General features: G+C 41.4%; 1 protein-coding gene across 1 annotated transcript in view; it reads left to right on the top strand.

Annotated features, from left to right (window-relative positions):
* Positions 1–578: 578 nt before the first annotated feature.
* Positions 579–20,034, top strand: part of LOC104541165 (contactin-associated protein-like 5) — a gene marked incomplete at both ends in the record, with an annotated part of 63,489 nt that continues 44,033 nt past the window's right edge. The window contains 4 exons of the mRNA XM_010185144.1: positions 579–726; positions 9,296–9,499; positions 13,119–13,303; positions 16,576–16,719. Of these exons, the coding sequence (XP_010183446.1) occupies positions 579–726; positions 9,296–9,499; positions 13,119–13,303; positions 16,576–16,719 (681 nt within the window). The remainder of the gene's footprint in view (positions 727–9,295; positions 9,500–13,118; positions 13,304–16,575; positions 16,720–20,034) is intronic.

Here is a 20,034-nt window from a genome sequence, read left to right on the forward strand (position 1 = left end):
TGCAAGCTCTAACTCTCTTGGGCGCAAACACAGTCAAAATGCTGACTCTCCTGTGTCCTGACTCAGGCTTTCATCTCTTCCTGTGTCTTGTTTGAGTTTTATGTGGTGTATCTGGATGTACACTTTCCTGTTAATCTCTCTGGCCAGCCTCAGCACCTTGTAACCATCTTTTTCTACTGCCCCAAATGCACTAAATTCTAAACTAGGCCCCATCCTTCACTGTGCTGAATGGACTGTGGGTATTTTAGGGGCAATGGAGTATTGTGGTGCACAGGAATATCCTGGGTTTGAAGAAATTATGCAGCCTTTTCTGTATCATCCCCATCTACAACCTGCTTTTGTAACTGCCGGTATATGTTTGCCTGCCCTGCTGAGGTGCTCTGTGTGCTGCTGTCTTCCGCCTTTCCCTTCGCAAGAGAGACAGCACTTGGGAGGAAACTTGACAATAAATTTAAATAATTTTAAGTAGTTTGAGAGATGAAGAATCAGGAAGAGGGGTGGCAGTTCACATCCTTAATTCTGAGTTCAGCTTCACCTCTTGGTGCTAAATGTCTCACCAAGGCTCTCTCTCCTTCCAGGTTTTCACAGGAAACAGCAATGCTGACAGCGTGGTTCACCACAAACTTCTGCACTCCATGAAAGCCCACTTCTTGCGCTTCGTCCCTCTGAAGTGGAATGTCGGTGGGCGGATAGGACTGAGGGTTGAGGTCTTCGGCTGCTCCTATAGTAAGTGGCTACATCCTAACTCACATTTTCTCAAAGAACTTTTTGTTGGTGCTGTCGGGCTGTGGGAGGGCTCCAGCAAAAGTTTTGCAAGTTCAAATGTAACGTGAAATACATAGCCGTAACTTATTTTTTCAGTAATTGTTCTTACCCTTCTGCTCTGTGGTGTGCTCAGCTGGTGAAGCTTTCTGAGCCCACCACAGAGCAATTTTCTGCTTCTTGCGAGTGCAAAGCAGTCAGATGCTGCAAAACCTCCCCCTTGACCTGAGGGCACAGAGCTACTTGGGATCTTTTGTAGTGTGTTATTTAGGGAAGGTACCACTTTTTTCTTAAATCGTTTGTTTTTGTTTTTAAGGCAACTTAGAGAGTTTTTGAGGAAAGTGCTGCAGATTGTGTAGTATTTCTATCTGAGGGTGATGACTTTAGAGCTCCAGAGAGCAGAGAACTTGCCGGCTGCTTCAACTGTTTTTGCATGGGCATTTTCTTTGTCACTCTTCTTAATAACATGTTGTGATGATCCTCTAAGATATGGTCTGTGACACTTTGGAGCAGCTTATAAACGTTGTTGTCTTGGGCATCTTGGCCACATAGTTGTCTTGGTGTATTGCTGCAGATGTATGACCTAGCACAACGGAAGAGTGGAAACATAAAGAAAAAGGACCACTGTCATTCCTTAGCACAAAACAAAAACAAGTCTACAGATGAGGAAATAAAAGTCTGGTATTTGTTTCTCAGATGGCTGTGAGTTTATTTCTGAAATGGTCGAATGTGACTTGAGACACTGCTGGAGACAGGTGAAATTTTGCTGGGGACTTTTCAAGGGACTAACAGCACTTTACAAAATCACAGAATCCTTGGGGTTGGAAGGGATGTCTGGAGATCATCTAGTCCAACCACCTGGCTAAAAAAGGTTCACCTAGAGCAGGCTTCACAGGATCACATCCAGGTGGGTTTTGAATGTCTCCAGAGAAGGACACTCCACAACCTATCTGGGCAGCCTGTTTCAGTGCTCTGTCACCCCCACAGTAAAGAAATCTTTCCTCACATTCTGCTTGAAGTTCCTGTGTATTCCAGTTTGTGCCCATTGCCCCTTATCCTGTTGCTGGGCACCACTGAAAAGAGTTGGCCCCATCCTCTTGACACCCACCCTTTAGATATTTATAACCATTGACAAGATCCCCTCTCGGGCTTCTCTTCACCAGGAAATAAAAAGACCCAGGTCTCTCAGCCTTTCCTCATAAGAGAGATGCTCCAGTCCCCTCATCATCTTTGCAACCCTCTGCTGGAGACTCTCCAGTAGTTTCTTACCAGTAAGTTCAATGTAGTGTAGCACAAGTCCCCATCATGTGACACTACTGTACTTGTACAGCTCACCATTTAGCTTAAGTCCTGCTGAGTGCAGAGAGGGGGTTGTAAGGTAATAAGCAGAAAATCTCCAATTTGGGAGAATTCTTAAATTCATCTGAGCAGAATCAAAGAACAAAGTGTCTTAAACCTTTTGATTTGCACAATTCTGTTGAACAGAGACACAGCTCCAGTACTCTCAGTGGCTTCATCACTGAACTTGGGTCTCAGGGCTGATTCACATGGTTTCACAGGAAGATCCTTGTTCTAGTCTCTGTGTAAATCTATGTGTAGATCTAAAAGCTCCATTAATGTGGGGTGGGGGTTTTTTGTGGGTTTTTTTTGTTTGTTTTTTTTTTAAATGCTGTTTCTTCATCTATGTTGATGCTTGGGCACTGTGGACTATCATCTTTTCTAAGTACAGACCTGCAACAGCCTGGTCTGGATGGATAGTCACTAGGGTAAGAGACCTTTTCCAGTTCTACCAGTGGACCTGGAAACTAAAACCTACAAATCAAAACCAAGTGCCCTTAATGTCATCATTCCAAAACAGACTCTCATCTCTTTTCAAAGAGCTTTTTTCCATTAATGATGACCAGATCTCTGCAGTGAAGACATCTAAACAGCTGTGCAGCAAATAAAACTGGAACTGAAGGTTAAAACTTTTGTATCTTGTGTTTTGGTGCTACTCAATGTGAAATACTACATGGGCACTACTTCAATGTCAAATCGTGGTTGTATCTTTTAAGATATGAAGAAGACTATAGAGCCACTTGCAAGCTGTTTTCTTGTGCTGATATCATCTCAGTATTCATCTTCATCCTGTACCCTGCAGTTACAGGAAATAAAAATGGTTAGGCAGAATTAAGGTGTGATATTGAAGCAAGCCAGAAAAGAAATAAAGGGATTCATAAAAGTTTTAGAGAGTTTGAAATATTCATTCCATTTATATAAATGTGCCATTCAATTTTTTCTCTGGCAAATTGCATATGCCAAGCAATACCTGTCTACGAGTTCTGCTGCTACAGTTTCAGTCTTGGCTACTCCTAACCCAGGCACTCCAGTACTGTACAAAAGATGTTTGATCATTTATAAAATGTCATCTTTACTTTTATACTGACAGAATATTTGCAGCAGATCCTGAGCTCATGTACACCTACATGACTGTATTTTGTAATGTTTGACAGCAGATAGATTCATGTACCTTGTTCAGTTCTGGCACAAGAAATATATTAAAAATTAGAAAGGAGTTTAAAAAAAAACCCAAGAAAATCACGAGAGAGAGGTTGTTGGTCAAGCCAGGAAGGAAATGGAGCTAGAAGAACAACGTATGTCCCAAATGTGCACCATCTCTAGGAGATGACCCTTCATGCAAGTATCTATGTGTATATGAAGGATGTGAAGTTGAGAGGAGGAGCAGCATTATAATGACTTATATGTACCAAAGGCTTCAGCAGATATAACTTGATCTATAAGAAACTAATTCCCAGTTATGCCCAATCCTCTTTACGCTGTTGGAATGATTTAAAGGCTTCTATAGGTAAGTACACCCAGAGTATTTGATCTTATGTCCGCTGAAATTGAAGAAGGGATTTCCATAAGCATTTTAGCTTTGGATCCAGTCCTGAAGTAGAAGATAAAAAGAGGACACGTGCACGGGGAACACAGATGATCCGAACCCCGCACAAACGTGCGTGTGTGATTGCGGGGTAATTTCTACCTCTTAGTGTACTTGTAGAAGCAGGTTGAAATTTGGACTGGACTGCTGGCTGTCTGTTCCACCTTTCAGACAAATGTTGTCCCTGAAGCACGGCACCTATCTGAAAACAAAGATACTTTAAATCAATATCTGAGGCAGAAAACTACAGAAGTAGAAGTTTCCTTTACAGGCAAGCTGGAGGTCCTTTTTGTGCAAGTGGCTGCATTCATTGGCTGGCTGGAAGAAAAGTCTGGGGACACTGACTGCTTAGGCCATCTGAATTTCATGTGCTGCTATGCATCTGTTAGAACCCTGGGACTGCTGCCAAAGATGCAGCTGAGGACCTCGCTGTGATACACCAGGGTGTGCACAATAGCCCTGTGGTTCCTTGGATGGTCTCTGCTCACATCAGCTCCTTTCTAACCTTGCATATTTGAGCAGAAGATGACAGCTGGAGAAGAGGTTTGTGGCTGCACTGCTGCTTAAGCATTTTTGTGATGGCAGAGTTAGGTGCACGTGACACTCCTGTGCCAGCACAAGGCTTTGATTTCCCATTTTTGGAGTATACTGTTCTGTGCAGAATACTCTGCTGAAGAGGTCCCAGGAACACGACCTTGTGCTAACTTTTCACAAATGCAGTTTTCAGTGATGACCGTGTAATAAAGAACACATGGAAGGCATCAGGTCTTGTAGGTCACCAAGCATTCTGCCAGGACACAGCAACAGAAAATACTGAGGAATCATATTAGTGATTAACTGCAATATGCAATGAATGCCTAAGTGGCTAACTTAACATGTGGTTGTACTGTGTTGCTAAATGGCACTCACTGTTGTTTATTTCTTCTGCTGGAAGTAATTTACTACTATGAATTTTCCCAAAAGCTTCTCTGTCAAACAACAGAGATTTCTTCTTTTTTTTTCTTTTTCATTTCACTCTCTAATTGGCTGACAGTTGACACTGTTTCTTTGGAATACAAAAACATGTTTTTACCAGCAAAGCTGTTTCAGACACGTGAATGTGCTTGACCCTATCCCATACAGATCGAAGTTCCTGTGCAACAAAGCACTCCAAGGCTGTCAAATCAGCTGGAATTCACAGATGACATGTGCTAATTGCTGTTTACTTTCTTACACAGAAAGTATGTATTTGAATGAAAATTAATTAAAATTTGAAATTCTCATAAAGATTTCATCTTGCATCCTCAAAATAGGTACTGAAATAGGAAGGAGATTATCTTGATCTGAAAACATATGTTGATGTTTCCTGTTCAGAAAAGGATTTATGATGAGTTAAATGGAAATTTCCATGCAGAGGTATGTGTAAGCTCTCACTGCCGCCTTGCAGCAGTGGCTCCAGGAGCAGTGTGATTCTAACAGATAACCAGAGCTGCAACAGAGGGTGTGTTCAGACAAATGCCAAACCAATTGCTTTGGATGCTAGGGGTGGTGAGGGGGGAATGAGTATATCTTTATACTTGGGAAAAGTCTTGTTAGCTTAGCACAGGTAGAAAATCTGCTGACACAATTGCTTTTATAGGATAAGATTTATAGCTGCATTGAAGATGCTGATCATATTCTATCACTGGTTAACAGCCCAAAATGCATCAGCAGAATCAGGTGTATGTGCTGTTAACAGGCTGGAAAACCACAGGAGGAACAATGATAGGGTGTGAGACAGGGTATCCTCTGCTTTTGAGAGACAGCTTTTTCATTTGCGGTTCAGGACTCCAGTTTCTCATCTTCTGCTGTCATTGCTTCAGGGAATATGATCTGATATTGTGCTTTTTGATTTAATGATACTTTTACTGGATTTTTTTTTCTTCTTTTTTTTTCATTTTCCCCACCTTCCTCCATTCTTTCTTTTGTCTTCCTATGAGATAGAAAAGAATACATTGCAGAGAAACACTTAATGTCTGATTGGCATTGACAAGTTGTGTTTGTAACCAGCCGTGTAAAGTAAATACCAAAACGATGCTTACCAAGAGGCCGACGTAGAATTGTGATAGGGATAAGGGCATAGCAAAGGTCACCTCTGTGGTACTCATCCACATTCATCCCTTGGTTTGCATATGTGAGAGGAGTATGGAGAGGGAAGTCAGTGCTTCAGACTCACTCAAACCATGAAGGCATGGCTGCCCAGGAGAGGCATCTGTTCAGACCAAGAGCAGTCCTCCGCCCTGCTGGGAGTTAAGGCTTCTGTTCATTGATGCAAGTGCAAGACCAAAAGTTCCTGTGTTAAATTGCAACTGTTTCTAGAGGATATTTGTGTATTTTGGAATAACTTTGCCAAGTAAATGTCTACTTTTCCGAAATCACTAGGAGAACCATCTTTATGAGAATGAATGTATATCCCTTCTGCTGCCAAGAGAAGACTGCTGCACAAGTACACTCTATGCCCTCACATTACTCCCAGCCTGGCTCCTCTCAGCATAGCTGGGCCTATAGATTGAGATCTGTGGTCATTCCTTTTTTTTTTTTTTAATGTTGAATTAACCCAGTAATTCAACTACCTGTGTTTCCACGCTCTCCCAAGTGACTTTAAAGTTTAGATCTGTGTTGGGAAAAGAAATTCAAATGGAATAATGTAACCAGAACCCCTGGTTCAGAAACTCTTCTAATTTTCAGAAAAACATAATGAATGGTTTCTGTTTGATGCAAACTTCTTCACCTGTGAGGAGAAGTACGTATTCATTTAGAGCAGAGGCATCAGTTTGAATTGTTGGTCAGAGGAGAATAAGATGAAAAAGTGTCTTTTTTTCTGATCTCATTTTTGATGAGTTTTGTAGCCCTGTTGATGAGGAAAGTGTAGAAAAGTACCCAGACTGAGTTCAGGGAGCACAAGTAAACCAGCAGGTAGGAAAACCAGCAGAATGAATACACATATTGTGTTTTAGTTTGCTATTTCTATAGGTTTTCTGAGACTTATAACATTTCTGATCCTTTTTCTCTTGCTGCAAGTGGATTATGGACATACCTGGACTAAATAAACACTGAGCAAACAAGCAGGTTTGCTGGAGTGACTATTAGAATTGTGCTGTATCTTTCAATTTTCAACAGGAAACCAACGATTTGTTGTCATGCAAACTGCCACTAACGACTTTTAGCTGCCAGTGTTAGCATTTATTTGACATATTCCCATTTCATTCAGGGCTATTTATTGGCCAGTGTACTCACAACTGATAATTAGTGAAGCAGAACTTTTCAGAAACAGGTTTTCCTTTGTGTGTTAGTCTGTAAATGTCAATGGTAGAGCTCTTCAAGAAACTGTGTGTTATGCTGTGGCTTAGTGGAGAGATAAGAACAAGGACTGAAGCAGGAATTCAGCCTGGTTGAAGGCTTGGATGTTAAAAAGAAGAAAGGGCTGCTGTTATGACAACATTGCTCTTTTACAGTATCTTCTGTTTTGATCTCTTAAGAGGAAAATCAGCTTTAACTGCAAAATGCACTGGAAATCAAAGACTGTAACTTCTTTATAAGCTATTTCCTAATTCCTGCCTGTATTAAAATGAAACCGTTTTTATGATACACTTGCAATTTACTTTAAACAAATTGAAGTATTTAATATAGCTAGGGGAAATTTATAAGAACTAAACTATGAATTTAATTCCCTTTATAGAAACTGGTAGACAAAGTGTCAATAGAGAGACATCAGCATTTCTGAAGGAGCTGTTTCTGAACACCTAATTCAGAAGTAAAAACCAGTAAATGCAGATGGCGTGAATACTTTTGTATTCATGAAACGTCCTAAACTAGTAACAGTTCCATGTATGATGCTAAACAGCATAATTCTGGCATCACAGATAAGAAGTTTGTCTTAGTTTATTCTGGAGTGACTTTTTCCCAGGTTTGGATTCCTTTGTAGTTTTAGTCTCATAAGAAATGATCAGTTGTATTTTGATTTGGAATGGAATCAGTTTTGGAGTGACAGAATTTTGCATCAAATTTAGATTTTGAGCTCCCTGCAAGTTTGTAAGTGTACCATCAGACTTCTGTACAAGCTGTCATGCTGACATAGAGAAGTTATTGATGGTAGTTACCATGGTAACAAATCATTAACAGGTCTTTTATTTTCTGAGCCTATAATAGTTTTTAATTGCAAACCTCTTTAAATCTTGGTCCAGTTTTTAAAAAAAAAGGGGGGGGAAACATACCCAATCCGTATTATTTTGGGTTGTAAAGAAGAGCAAATGAAATGACAATTAATGCTCAAAAGGATAGAAGAGCTCTCAGGGGAGCTTACGTGAGTTAAATCACCAGCTTTAATTACAATGCAGTTGCTGACCTGAAAGTCTTAATTGTTTTGTATACGGCCTTTTTCAAAAGAAAATGGAAAACCGATAGCTTTGAATTATCATTAAAACATGTGATTTGCAAACAAAGACAGTCTAAGCTCTTTCTTCTTGGTTACTATGAAGGTATTCTTTGTCTTTATGCATATATCCCAGTAGGTATTTTCCTTAGTAAACTCTTGTTCAGATTCTTTGTGATCTGGTGTTAGTTTTTAATATGTTTCTTAGCAACAGGAAATACCAATTGACGTATTTGTTATTTACAAGTAGATCTTTTATCCATAATTTGTGCCAAATTGCATGCAGATAGAAATTGGAATCGAGTTTACATATGTCAGTCACATGTTTGAATACAATTTATTAGTTTAAAGTATTTAAAGCTACCTGAAATGTTCTTGATGTTTATATATTTAAAGAAAAAGTTTCTTTAAAAATACATTTCACTTAAAATACCTCTTTATAAAACAGAGAGTACTGAGGGCTGCTGCTGCCAAAGGAAATACTAATTGCCATTGAAGAATTGAAAGCTTGTTTCCCATCACAGTGATTGGGTTGTAGAGGCTGGCTGAAGGAGAAAATATGTTTCTAATAGGATTTTCAAAGGTGTATAATCAGTTTAGATGCCCAGTTGCCATGAAAGCCCTTCAAATGCTTTTGGAATTGATATTTGGCTATTCCTGCCAGCCTAGTATATTTGCATGCAGAAACATGGTTGATAAATGCCCATCGCAAACAAGCAGCCAACCCTCAGAGGCTGAGATGATGCTTATTTGGATGCAAAGGTGAATGCAGGCATAACTGACACATAGAAACAGCTCAACAGATGCTTGAGAAGCTACAAAAGCTGAAGTGAGAACTGAAGTGTTCACGGTAATGGATAACATCCTGGGTGTGTTTATGAGACAGACAGTAAATGCTTGCAAGGGATGCTCTGGAGACCTGAATAGGATGGAAGGCACTTCTTCTGTTCCAAAAAGTTGAGTGAGAAAGCACTCTTGAATGAGAGAGAGGAGGACAAGTACAGGGGAGTTCTGCTTTTATCCTGGTGGTCCCTTTCTCTAGACAGAGGGAGAGGTTTGGAAATGGCTGAAATGTGGTTGCCCAGGTGCCACATATATCCTGTGGATGTAGGCTTCTGAGAATACCTGGCACCAAGTGATACTTGAAAAGATCCTGAAAATATATGGTCCCTCTCCTGATGCTGCCCCTCCTGTTCATTTTGCCGTCTTCTTTCTCCCAGAGTCAGATATTGCAGACTTCGATGGCAGAAGTTCACTCCTCTACAGGTTCAATCAGAAGCTTATGAGCACATTCAAAGACGTGGTTTCCTTGAAGTTCAAGAGCATGCATGGGGATGGAGTCTTATTCCATGGAGAAGGACAGCGTGGAGACTACATTACCTTGGAACTGCAAAAAGGGAAGCTCTCCTTGCACATCAACTTGGGTAAGAGTAATTGGGATTACTGGTTCAGGTATTATTGTAACAAGGATTGCTTTGCTTTTATAAATCTGTTGTTTATATTAGGCAGTATCTAGAAACTCCAGCTGAGATCAACAAAACGTGCTATGTGCTTCAGACAGCTCACAGCTTAAGTACTGGTCAGAGAAGGTGGGAAGGGAAGCAAAGGAGAATAGACTAGACTGGTGTCAGGCAGGACATCATTGCTGAGCCAAGAAGAGACCTTGGCTCTTCTTGAGCCAAGACTGAGCTGCTCAATGACTGCTTTCGAAGTTTTGACCTTTACTCAATGATGCTTTCAAGAAGTGAGAAAAAAATACCTGTTTCTTCCCCTTCCTTCTTTTTTATTTTTATTGCTTTTAAGAATAGCATTCCCAGGAGGTTTGGTTTGGAGTCCAAAAGGTTCATTTTTGGCTTGTGTCTTTATTTTTTTCTGTTCTCTGATCAGAACTGAGCTGAGAATACAGAATTTAAGTGAAAACATTCTGGTCAAAACATTGTGCACGCTGGTATTGCTTTGCTTCAGTTGAAAACTGAATATCTGGAAGGCCATCACTGTGTGATCATTTTGGGTCAGAGGGACAGATGAAAGGCTGGCTTAATTTCTTTCTGTAGAACGATACTTGTTTTTTCCTGGTGAATACACTAAAGCACTTCAATAATGGTAGGAGCTACCGCAGTAGGAGTGACCACATCCCCTCTCCCAGCCTCACTGCAAAATCTGCATTATCTTCATCTGTGGGTGACCCATGGTCTGGCCTCAGTAGTCTCTGATGACTCATGTTTCTCATACTGAGGCGTCTGAGTTGGACAGAAGTTTCCATGCCTGCATTACTGTACTTTGGTCAACACAGGAGCTGCACTTACCCTATTCTGAACTTGGGCTCAAAGCCTCAGTGGCTCATCCAGAGGGAAAGCTGAAGCAAACCCCCTCCCTCTGTTAATGATGAGGGTGTGGGCAAGGAGGGGAGAGAATTAAGGTCCAAGTGTTTCACTGCCGCTCTCAGTAACTTGGAATAAGTTAATCTGAGCCATTTGTAGTTCACGTACATGGTGCTTAGACTGCCAAGGCTGGTTTTAATAGAAGTGGGAGACGTAGCGGGGCAGGGCAGATCTCAGACCAACAATTCCAGGACACTTTAAAAAGTTTTTCTAGAACAGATAAAGCAGGCAATGGTGCAGTATCTCAGTCCTCTGTTTATGACATGGGAAATGAAAAAAAATTCATAAACTAATGGGAGCAAACTAGAGGTACTAAACCCGAATCTCTAGATAATTCCTTCTACATTTCCCCCTCGTGCTTAATTGTGTTTGTTTTAAATGTCAGTAACAATTTCTGCAGCTCTTGGATTTCATTTTTACATAAGCTCATAAATTCTTTAGTCTCCAACTAGTAATTTCATTCCATTTAGGAGGAATTCCTAATTTCTATTAGTAGGAGTGATAATGCAAGCATTTTTCTGATTTGGTATTTTGATGTTACTTGGACCAAGTAGCTACACTCCAAGCCTCTGAATGAGGGATTTTTTTAATCCATTGATTTGTCCTCCTCTTACAAATGTTTCTTACTAGTATAAAATATTGTGTGAATACCATATGTTTCTTCCAGAGGAGATGCTTTTGTGAATACATAGTCTGAGATAAGAGGTTTTTTCCCCTTTTGGCAGGAGCCCCAAATGTACAGATTTTAATAATTTCAAGTCCTCTATGTGCATTCATGTGTCATGGGCAAGGGTTTTGATGTCTGCTCTTGAATCCTCTTGCATTTGCCTGGCAGTTTTGGAGAATGTGTTCTCTCCATTCTGCTGGAAATGGAAAAGGACACACGCTCCCTTTAAATGAGAGGCTGTGAAGTGTTCAGACACATAGCCAGCTGGAAAACAGAAGAGTGCTTGAAATCACCAGGGTTAAGGCCTAATTACTTTTATGACTCTTGATCTAAATTTTTGGAGATCTAGGCCAGGTTTAAGAATCTTTCTTGAGCCGAACATAACACTTGTGTTCATGTTGCTTCACTCACTTGTGGCTTTTTTTCTTTGCAAATAGACAGTTGCAATTTTCTTTGTAAAATGCAAAAAGCACATTGTTGAAACCACGGTGTCTCGGAGTGATCTGTTAACGTGACTAGACAGCATATTTTGGTGCAACCTGAAGGGAGCTCTTAAAACACCAGAGCCTCGAATACATGGCAGAACCAAGGGTTCAGACAGAGTGGTGATCCCCTGTGTGCTGCACTGTGTGGGTGCAGCATTGGGGAAACCTCCTGGTTTGTCACAAGGATTTCAGGGGGAAAAGGAGTGTGTATGTATGCATGTGCGTATACACACATCTATGAACAAGAGGCCCAAAGAACCGAAGGCAAGGTTTGAGAAAGTCCTATTTCTGATGGGCAGAGCTCCAGTTTGCATCTAGGAGCACTGCTCTGTGCTCTCCTTGAGTCCCCATGCTTCACAGAATCACAGAATGGTAGGTGTTGGAAGGGACCTCTGGAGATCATCCAGTCCACCTTCCCCCCTCGCCAGAGCAGGATCACCTAGAGAAGATGTCATGGTTTAGGGCTGGGTTGGCCACTAAATCCTGGACAGATGCTCTCTATTAACCCCTCTCTCCTCCCCAGAAGGGAAAAGAGAATAAGGGAGAGAGACTTTACAGGTTGGAAAATAAAACTAACAGATTTAATAAAACAGTAATACTAATACTACAGGATAATAATGTAAATAGGAAAATAATGAAATATATACAGGTATGTACAAATATATATATATTAAAAAAACCAATATAAAATCCTACCTCCACCCCCCCAATCATGAATATGTCACCAGAGGCTCTGCGGAGCCAGGCACTGGAAAAGTCCCAGACCGAACTCAGCAGCAGTGGGAGCAGGATTCAGGAACACATGAATCAGGATTAGAGGCAGACGAACCAGCAGGGTTCTGCTCGGACTTTGGCCATTGCAGGATTGAGACAGAAGGAACGGTCCAAGATGGAAGAAGGGTCGAGACCCTCGTGATCCCTCGGCTTTATACCGAGTATGATGTATGTGGGATGGAATACCTCGTTGGTCAGTTTTGGGTCTACTTCCCCTGCTGTAGGCACAGACATGGCACCCATGGTGAGACAACTGACTTTGAACATTATCACTTCTAGCAGCAGTATTTGGAAAAACATGCTGCTAGTTTCAGCAAGTTCAGCCACTTAGAAGAGACTGAGCTGAAAAGTAAAATCACTAAATAGAAAATTAGTTCTATTTAGCTCAGACCAGGACAGAAGATCACATAGGAACACGTCCAAGCGGGTTTTTGAATGTCTCCAGAGAAGGAGACTCCACAACCTCTCTGGGCAGCCTGGTCCAGTGCTCTGTCACCCTCACAGAGAAAACAAATATTCCTTATGTTTAAGTTGAACCTCCTGTGTCCTAGTTTGTGACCATTGCCCCTTGTCCTGTTGCTGGGTGCAACTGAGAAGAGTGTGGTCCCATCCTCCTGATGGGGCCTGCCCTTTATATATTTATAAGCATTAATGAAATCCCCCCTCAGTCTCCTCTTCTCCAGGCTAAGGGCATGAAGGTAACTCTGGTGTCTTCTGCCTGTCTCTGCCCCTCCAGGGGACTCCAACCTGCACTTCAGTAACAGTCACACATCCGTCACCCTGGGCAGCCTCCTGGATGACCAGCACTGGCACTCGGTTCTCATAGAGCGCTTCAACAAGCAAGTGAACTTCACGGTGGACAAGCACACCCAGCATTTCCGCACGAAGGGAGATTCAGATCACTTGGATATTGATTATGAGGTGTGTGAAAGCCCCTTGAGTTATAACCTGGGAGATGAGGCTGAACTGGTATGAAACAGATGTGATGGAATACAACCACCATATGAGCTGTTTCTTTTCAGCAAATATATTTTCTGTATTTACTATTTCCTCCCCAGAGAGCTCCTTTCATAATTAACAAACATAGACTGTGTCAGTGCAACTCTATATACAACGATCTCAGAAAATTGCCAGTCTCTGAGCAAATATACATTGGATTATGTTTAGATTTCAAAGTACAGGAGAGTTTGAGCCAAACTCAAAGGTATAGCTTGGGTTCTAGTCAAATCTTCAGGGAGCATCTGTGCTTATCTTATGCTGTGTCATCATCTCCAATATGATTTTAGTGAAGTCATTGTGCACCATCCCTGCACCTGACTGACATGACCATGGAGATACTGACTGTGCCTCTATGCAGCCACCACTTGCTCAGATTACAGGACTCCACATGGAGATAAGCTGGTAAAGACCATTGTCTTCCCACTAGGAATGGAAGACTCTGTTCAAGCATAACTGTCAAGTCAGCTTGTTCAGACCCAAGTCCCTTCACATCTGCAGTTGTGATGTAGAGCATCCTGGACTAGGGAGCCAGAACAGCTCACTCAGCCAAGGAGGTACTGAACAGAGGAAATATCCTGCCTTCCCAAAAAACCCAAGGCTGATGTGCTTCCCTGTGATGAGGCCAAGGTGTGGCACAGTGCAGTTTATATCACTCCAGCAGTTTAGGCTGTATAGTCAGTAAAAAATGCCTCAAACTTTTATATCTTCATATCTATATGCAAGACAGTTCCTAATCTGTTCCCCTCACTAATACACACCTGTGTGCAAATTACCCATGCTCATTTTTATCACTGCACCTTGTCTATGGAGTCTTGCTAGCTCACAAGACACAGGGTCACGCTTACACAGTCAGAGCCATCACCCTGTTAGTGCGTTGAGCTGTCATGGTTCATCGCTTAAGAGACCACAAGTTTTTCCCCTCTGTACTTTGGATTCGTTTCTCTGGAAAGAATCAATTCCCAGCACACCCAAGGGACAAAAACAGACAGCTCGGCAATGGCAGGTGCCTGCTTGCTGCTCCTTTCATGTTCCAGCCGAAATTCCCCTTGCATTTCACAAAGCAGGGTGGAGACAATGTACCTGTCCCCTGGCACTGTCCTCCCAAATCATGAGCATGTTTGGTAGGGATAGCACATGTGAGCAGTGAGATTCTGGAACAGCTTCAGACTGAACTAGCAATGGCCAAAGCTGTAACTGCTTTTAAGATGGAGGTGAGAAAAGCGAAACAATTGAGTCATCAGCTTTCCTAATTTCAAAGTAATACAATTCCTTGCTTCCTGCTACAAGGTTTATGCCAATTAGGGAAAAGTCAGGCTTCAATGTAATTTGCACTACATTTTTTCCAGATGTTCTGAAACAGGGAACATGGCAGAGAAGATCTTCAGCTGGTGTAAATCACTGGCCTCTGTGACACTCAGTCCTGGCTCCTGGTGCTTATTTTTTCACACAGCGTGTTTTCTTTCTGTTTGCACTGAGGCAATCTTTCAGTCAAACATTACAGCAATAGTCTACTGAAAGTTTATATCAGCGCACTTTGGGGATTAAAGGCCTTACTGAGGGTAATAAAACCATTAGTTTGGTAATTAAAATTATTACCAATCACAAAGGAAACTCTTTTCTTAATAATGCAGTGGTATAATTGATATTGATTTTTCTCCTGGTTTTGAAATGCAGTATAGAGTCCCTGAGCAGGAAAGGTAAAGAATAGAACATGAAAGAAAGAAAGTGGTGTTTTAAGGAAGAAATAATGATCCTCACTGGAAAAAAAAACCATTGCTACTACATGAGCCCTTATGCCAATAACAGACCTGCAGGTGTGATGTAAGGTAGCAGTCTGTTAGCTATTTCTCTGCAGTGATCAGTTAATACAACTTAGGTGCAAGTTCATTAAGGACTTAGTTTCAAAGAAGTACTTTAAAGGTTTTCCAGAGAGATTTCATTTCCTTATGTATCCCAGATTGTTAGGTGAAGCAGGCAGATAAATAGTCCCCTTTATTTTTGTAATAATGAGCTGCGGCAAGCTATTAGGAGTTGTGACAGAGAAATAAGGCTGACCAGGTTCCAGCAGCCATCAGCGTGTCAGCAGTACTGCACAGAACCGCATGTCCTTGCTGCAGTGGATGCAGCAGGATTGCAGCACAGCTCCTGATGCGCTGGAAACACTGCCAAGTGTGGTGCCAGCAGGATCCCCACCTGCATTATTGCACTCGCCATGCTGCTGGCTGCAATGAGAATAATGAATAAAACCCCACCAGTAAGACTTTTCCAAAAAGACCAGTGAAGCTAACTAGAAATAAACTTTGTCTTCTGGAAAATGAAAATAGGGCTATCAGAAGTTTTTTGGTTTGTGGAATTTGATTTTTGTTTAGGTTTTTGGTGTTGTGTTTTGGATATTTTTGGTTTGTTTGTTTTTGTTTTGTTTTCCCTTAGGAATCTAAAGTAATTGTACTCCATTCATTTTGGAAGTTTTATTTTCTTAGGCTCTTTACCGTCCCTGGGTTAACCCTCCAGTTAAGTGACGAGTTGTAATCTGCACAATGCTAGCATCTTCCTGTACTTAGGCACCAGCATAGCAGAAGTTCTGTTTGAATGTGTAACCTGCAGAACTTCTCCATTACACTACTCAGTCCCAAATTCCACCTGCGAGTTTTGTAAAGACCAAACCACAGTGAAATATAGGGAAAAGAATGGCAAGGTGCAAATGGGGTAGTTTGTGTGTGTGATACTACCGTCCACTCGCTGAAACCAGAACTGTTCAGATATGCTCGATAGAAAGGGGTGACTGGCTTGCGGGCAAACCCCGTGCTCTGTGGGCAGGAAGAGTTTATTCCCCCATTGCTTGGTGGCTCTTGACTGCCATGATCTGGTGCTGTCTGGCAGCATCCAGGCCAGTGGAGGCTGTGGGCTGGAGACCTTTTGGATGTTACCTTGTGTGTTGGGTGTCCCTGGGTGGGGATGTGGTGGTATTGGGTTGGTGAAGTGGTGGGTCAAGAGACTTAAAGCTGCTGTTCCAACAGCTCTGTAATGCTGTATAGTCTGTAATTCCCCTGTTGGGCAGCCAGGCCCAGCTTTGTGCTCCATGATGATGCTGTAACTTGGTTCTTAGGTAATATCCTGACTGGTTGCATGGAGTGGGGCTCTGCCCTCTTGACTTTGGGCTAAAAACTAAATACTGTTCTTATTCTTTCCAAAAGCTCAGTTTTGGAGGGATTCCTGTCCCGGGGAAACCAGGAACCTTTCAGAGGAAAAATTTCCATGGGTGCATTGAGAACCTTTATTATAATGGAGTCAATATAATTGACCTGGCAAAAAGACGCAAACCTCAGATCTACACTGTGGTAAGAGACCGTAATGTACACTTTTCTACTTTACTTCCATGCTGGTGGTGCTGCTGGCTGCATTGACTGAGTGGGGTTTGGATTTAGATAGCTATAGGCATAATTAGCTTGTGAAAATGATATTGCTGATATTGCACTGACTGCTATGGCTAGAGTTATTGAAAGACACATGTGAAAATTAATACATTTCTCTGATTTTCCAGGTGTATTAGAATTTGTTTAGAGAAACTTTAAAATTCCTTTTCCAAGATTAAAATGTGTCTTTTTGGTGGTATAAATTCATAGAGACTTTTTTTTTCTGGTTAGTTGCAAAATTTTGTTCTGCTATTTGGATTGGTATTATAAAGAAGAATAAATGTTTCTTATTATTGGAAATATTTTCCTTTGTGTTGCCCTTTATATTCAGTGTATTGGCAGTTCTGAGAACCATTGACCTGGTACTAGTGTCTCTAAATGTGAGACGGTAGAGGTAAAGTAAAAGGAACTACAGTCTTATCCAGTCTGCTACACATAAAAGTAACTTCACACCTAATAATGTCCAAAATTACAGATATATTTAAATACATCATGAGCAAAATAAAGAACACTTTATTCTATAAGAAGAGGGAGCAGTACTCTCCCATGCAGCCTTGACAAATTATAAATAATTCAGCCCTTTGTTTAGCTTGTGCTTCACTCCTGGACCATGCTTTGTTATCTGTCTTTGGCTAATACTTTGGCTAATTCTTTGGAGAATGTGGAGGTGAAACTGTTTCTGGCTCTCATGGTTTCTTCTAGTTTGTAGTGATGTGTATAAACAAACTGAAGCTACAGCAGGAGCAAGCCAGAAAACCACAAGTCCTTCCTTTCCTCACTTTCCCTGCCTAGGGCAAGGTTGAATACACAGGGAAATGGCAAATGGAAAGGTGGTGGGTGAAGAGTCCTGCCACTGTGTTGCTGGCATTCAAGACTGCCTCCAGGATGCTCTCCTATTCTGGGACCGAGAGACTTTGCTTTAATAACCTCAAGTTTGATTGCTCTGACTCAGGACTCTAAGGCACAAATCTTATGAACTGTGTTAAATTGCTCTTCCTCTCAGCTTACTTTCTAAGGGGAGGAAAGAGCCTTGATCTGCTTCTTAAGTCATTAAACAGCTGGTTGTTTTGTCAGCTGGGTAATGGGAAGACTTTCCCAAAGAGGAAAAGAAAAACTTTGTAATGCACTTTTCCTCTGAAGGGTATTGTCTGGGTATAATGTGGCCTCAAGCAATGAAACTGTTATCACAGTAGTTGATTCAGCCAATGTTAGATCAAAGGTCTAGGAATCCTGCTCCTTTCATCAATTTAAGACAGAGGGGATGTGGCCCCATCCTCCAATCTCTGTCACAGAAGTGATGATTTTAATGGAATAGTTTTCAAAAGCTGGCTGCTGTACTGCATTTTGCAAGATTTATGAGCTACTATGTGCTGTGTCTGTCACACTTGGGTATGCAAAGTGCATAGAAAGGTGTCTGCGCTCATAGCACTTCATAATCTTAGATGAACATAGTTCTGTAGGAAACAGCCCCTGTAAGTCTGCTATTTTCCAACATCCTTTCCATCACAACTATTTATCTCCTCTAGCAACTCTCAGGTACTTCTAGCTTTCACAGGCTGATCTCCCTCTCCCATCTTCCTGCTTTTCCTCACGCCTTAGCAATTTACTTACTCAAATTAAAAGAACTTGTTCTTGCTAAATGTAGTCTTTTCCTGCTAGACGTTCTCTGCACTAAAGGCTTTTACTCAAAGTTCATTGAGATTTTCAAGCAACAATCCATATCCCCGGGAAGCTGTAAGCTTCTCTGCTTCACATCTTTGTAGTTGCTAAGGTTGTCTGGAGTGGAAATACGATGAAAAGAACAGCCAAGAAGAATAATTGAACATAGCAGGGACTTGGAATCACTTCTTCCAACAACGTGTGGAGTACTGGTGTTCCTTCCCCCCAAGCTGGAGATCACCAGAGATGGTTCTGCGTTTTTAATCCCCAAAATACCTTTGTCTTCTAACAAAAGACATTTGAGGACAAACTGACCAGTTTGGAATTAGAAAGCCATTAATGCTCACAGACATTAGTTTTTACCTCAAAAATGGAGGCAGACTTCAACACTCAGTGTGTACTTCATTCTCTGTGCCTTTGTGAACGTTGACACAGTCAGTGAGCCAAATTTACAGATTTTCATACCCATCAAGTTCTGGTTTTTTACTGTTCTTTCACACAAGCAGGAGAATGATACACCAGCTTTGGAGGTATAGATTTCCTCTTACGAAGTTGTTCCTTATCCATATAAATAATGGTCCCAAATCAACTGCATTTAAAGAAGGTGGAAGAAACTACAGATTGTCAATAACAGAGTCCTGTACTATGTATCGCACTCTTGGGTAGTGGCTGGGATTGTCACTCTGCCTGTTCCTTTCTGTAACTCATTTGCAGTTGTCAGACTTGCAAGGAATCCCCTTGAGAAAACATCTCAAGATAACGAGGCAGCCTGTCTCTTTGAACTGGAACTTGCCTTCAGAATTCCATTTTTATATTGCCTGATATTTAACCTCTCTGCGTGGTAGCCCTATCTATTTGGACAGGCTATCTATCTTCTCCCTGGGGTTTCTTATGTCCCTGATGGCATGTTGTGCAGTTTTTTGTTGTGTGTTTGTTTTTTTTTCTCCCCTAGGTCTTTAAGTGTGGCAAAATGATAAGGGGATCTTTTATTTGCTTTCCAAAGCAGTTACTGCTTTTAATTGCAAGAGGTTATAAAAAGTCAAATTTCTGTAATTACCACTGTCATGGTTGTGGGGCTGGACCCTTGGGAAACCTCTGCAGATGCTTTAAAATAATAATAAGATCTGCCCTACTTACTTGCTGTCTTCTCAGCACAAAAGAAGTGCAGACTGCCCATAATGAGAAGTTGTACAGAATTTACTCATGCTTCTTGGGCAAGTAGTTAGGTGCAGGAAAAGATGCTAATATGAGCCACATTTACAGGAAGCAGAAAAGGAATTGTCCTTCACAGAAGGATATTTGATCTGTTGATATCTAGAATGGTGAAGCCCTTGTTGAAGGATTTTGTGCTTGTTGAGTGTGTGTAGAGTAGATGGGACAAGTTCTAGGAAGAGAAAGCCATTGAAAATTGCTAAATATGTCTGGCTGAGGGAGTAGTTAACAGAAAAATGCTATAGCATCCTAAAAATAGCTATAGTGTCCTGGCCAACAGTGGTTACCTACTGCTAGATTCAGGTTGCACCTTTAGAAACTGCTCTAATGTGACCTGTGGCCAAGGTCTTTCTGTGTGTAACTGACTTG

This window comes from Mesitornis unicolor, unplaced genomic scaffold (genome assembly GCF_000695765.1).
Source record: "Mesitornis unicolor isolate BGI_N332 unplaced genomic scaffold, ASM69576v1 scaffold18695, whole genome shotgun sequence".
NCBI lineage: Eukaryota > Metazoa > Chordata > Aves > Mesitornithiformes > Mesitornithidae > Mesitornis > Mesitornis unicolor.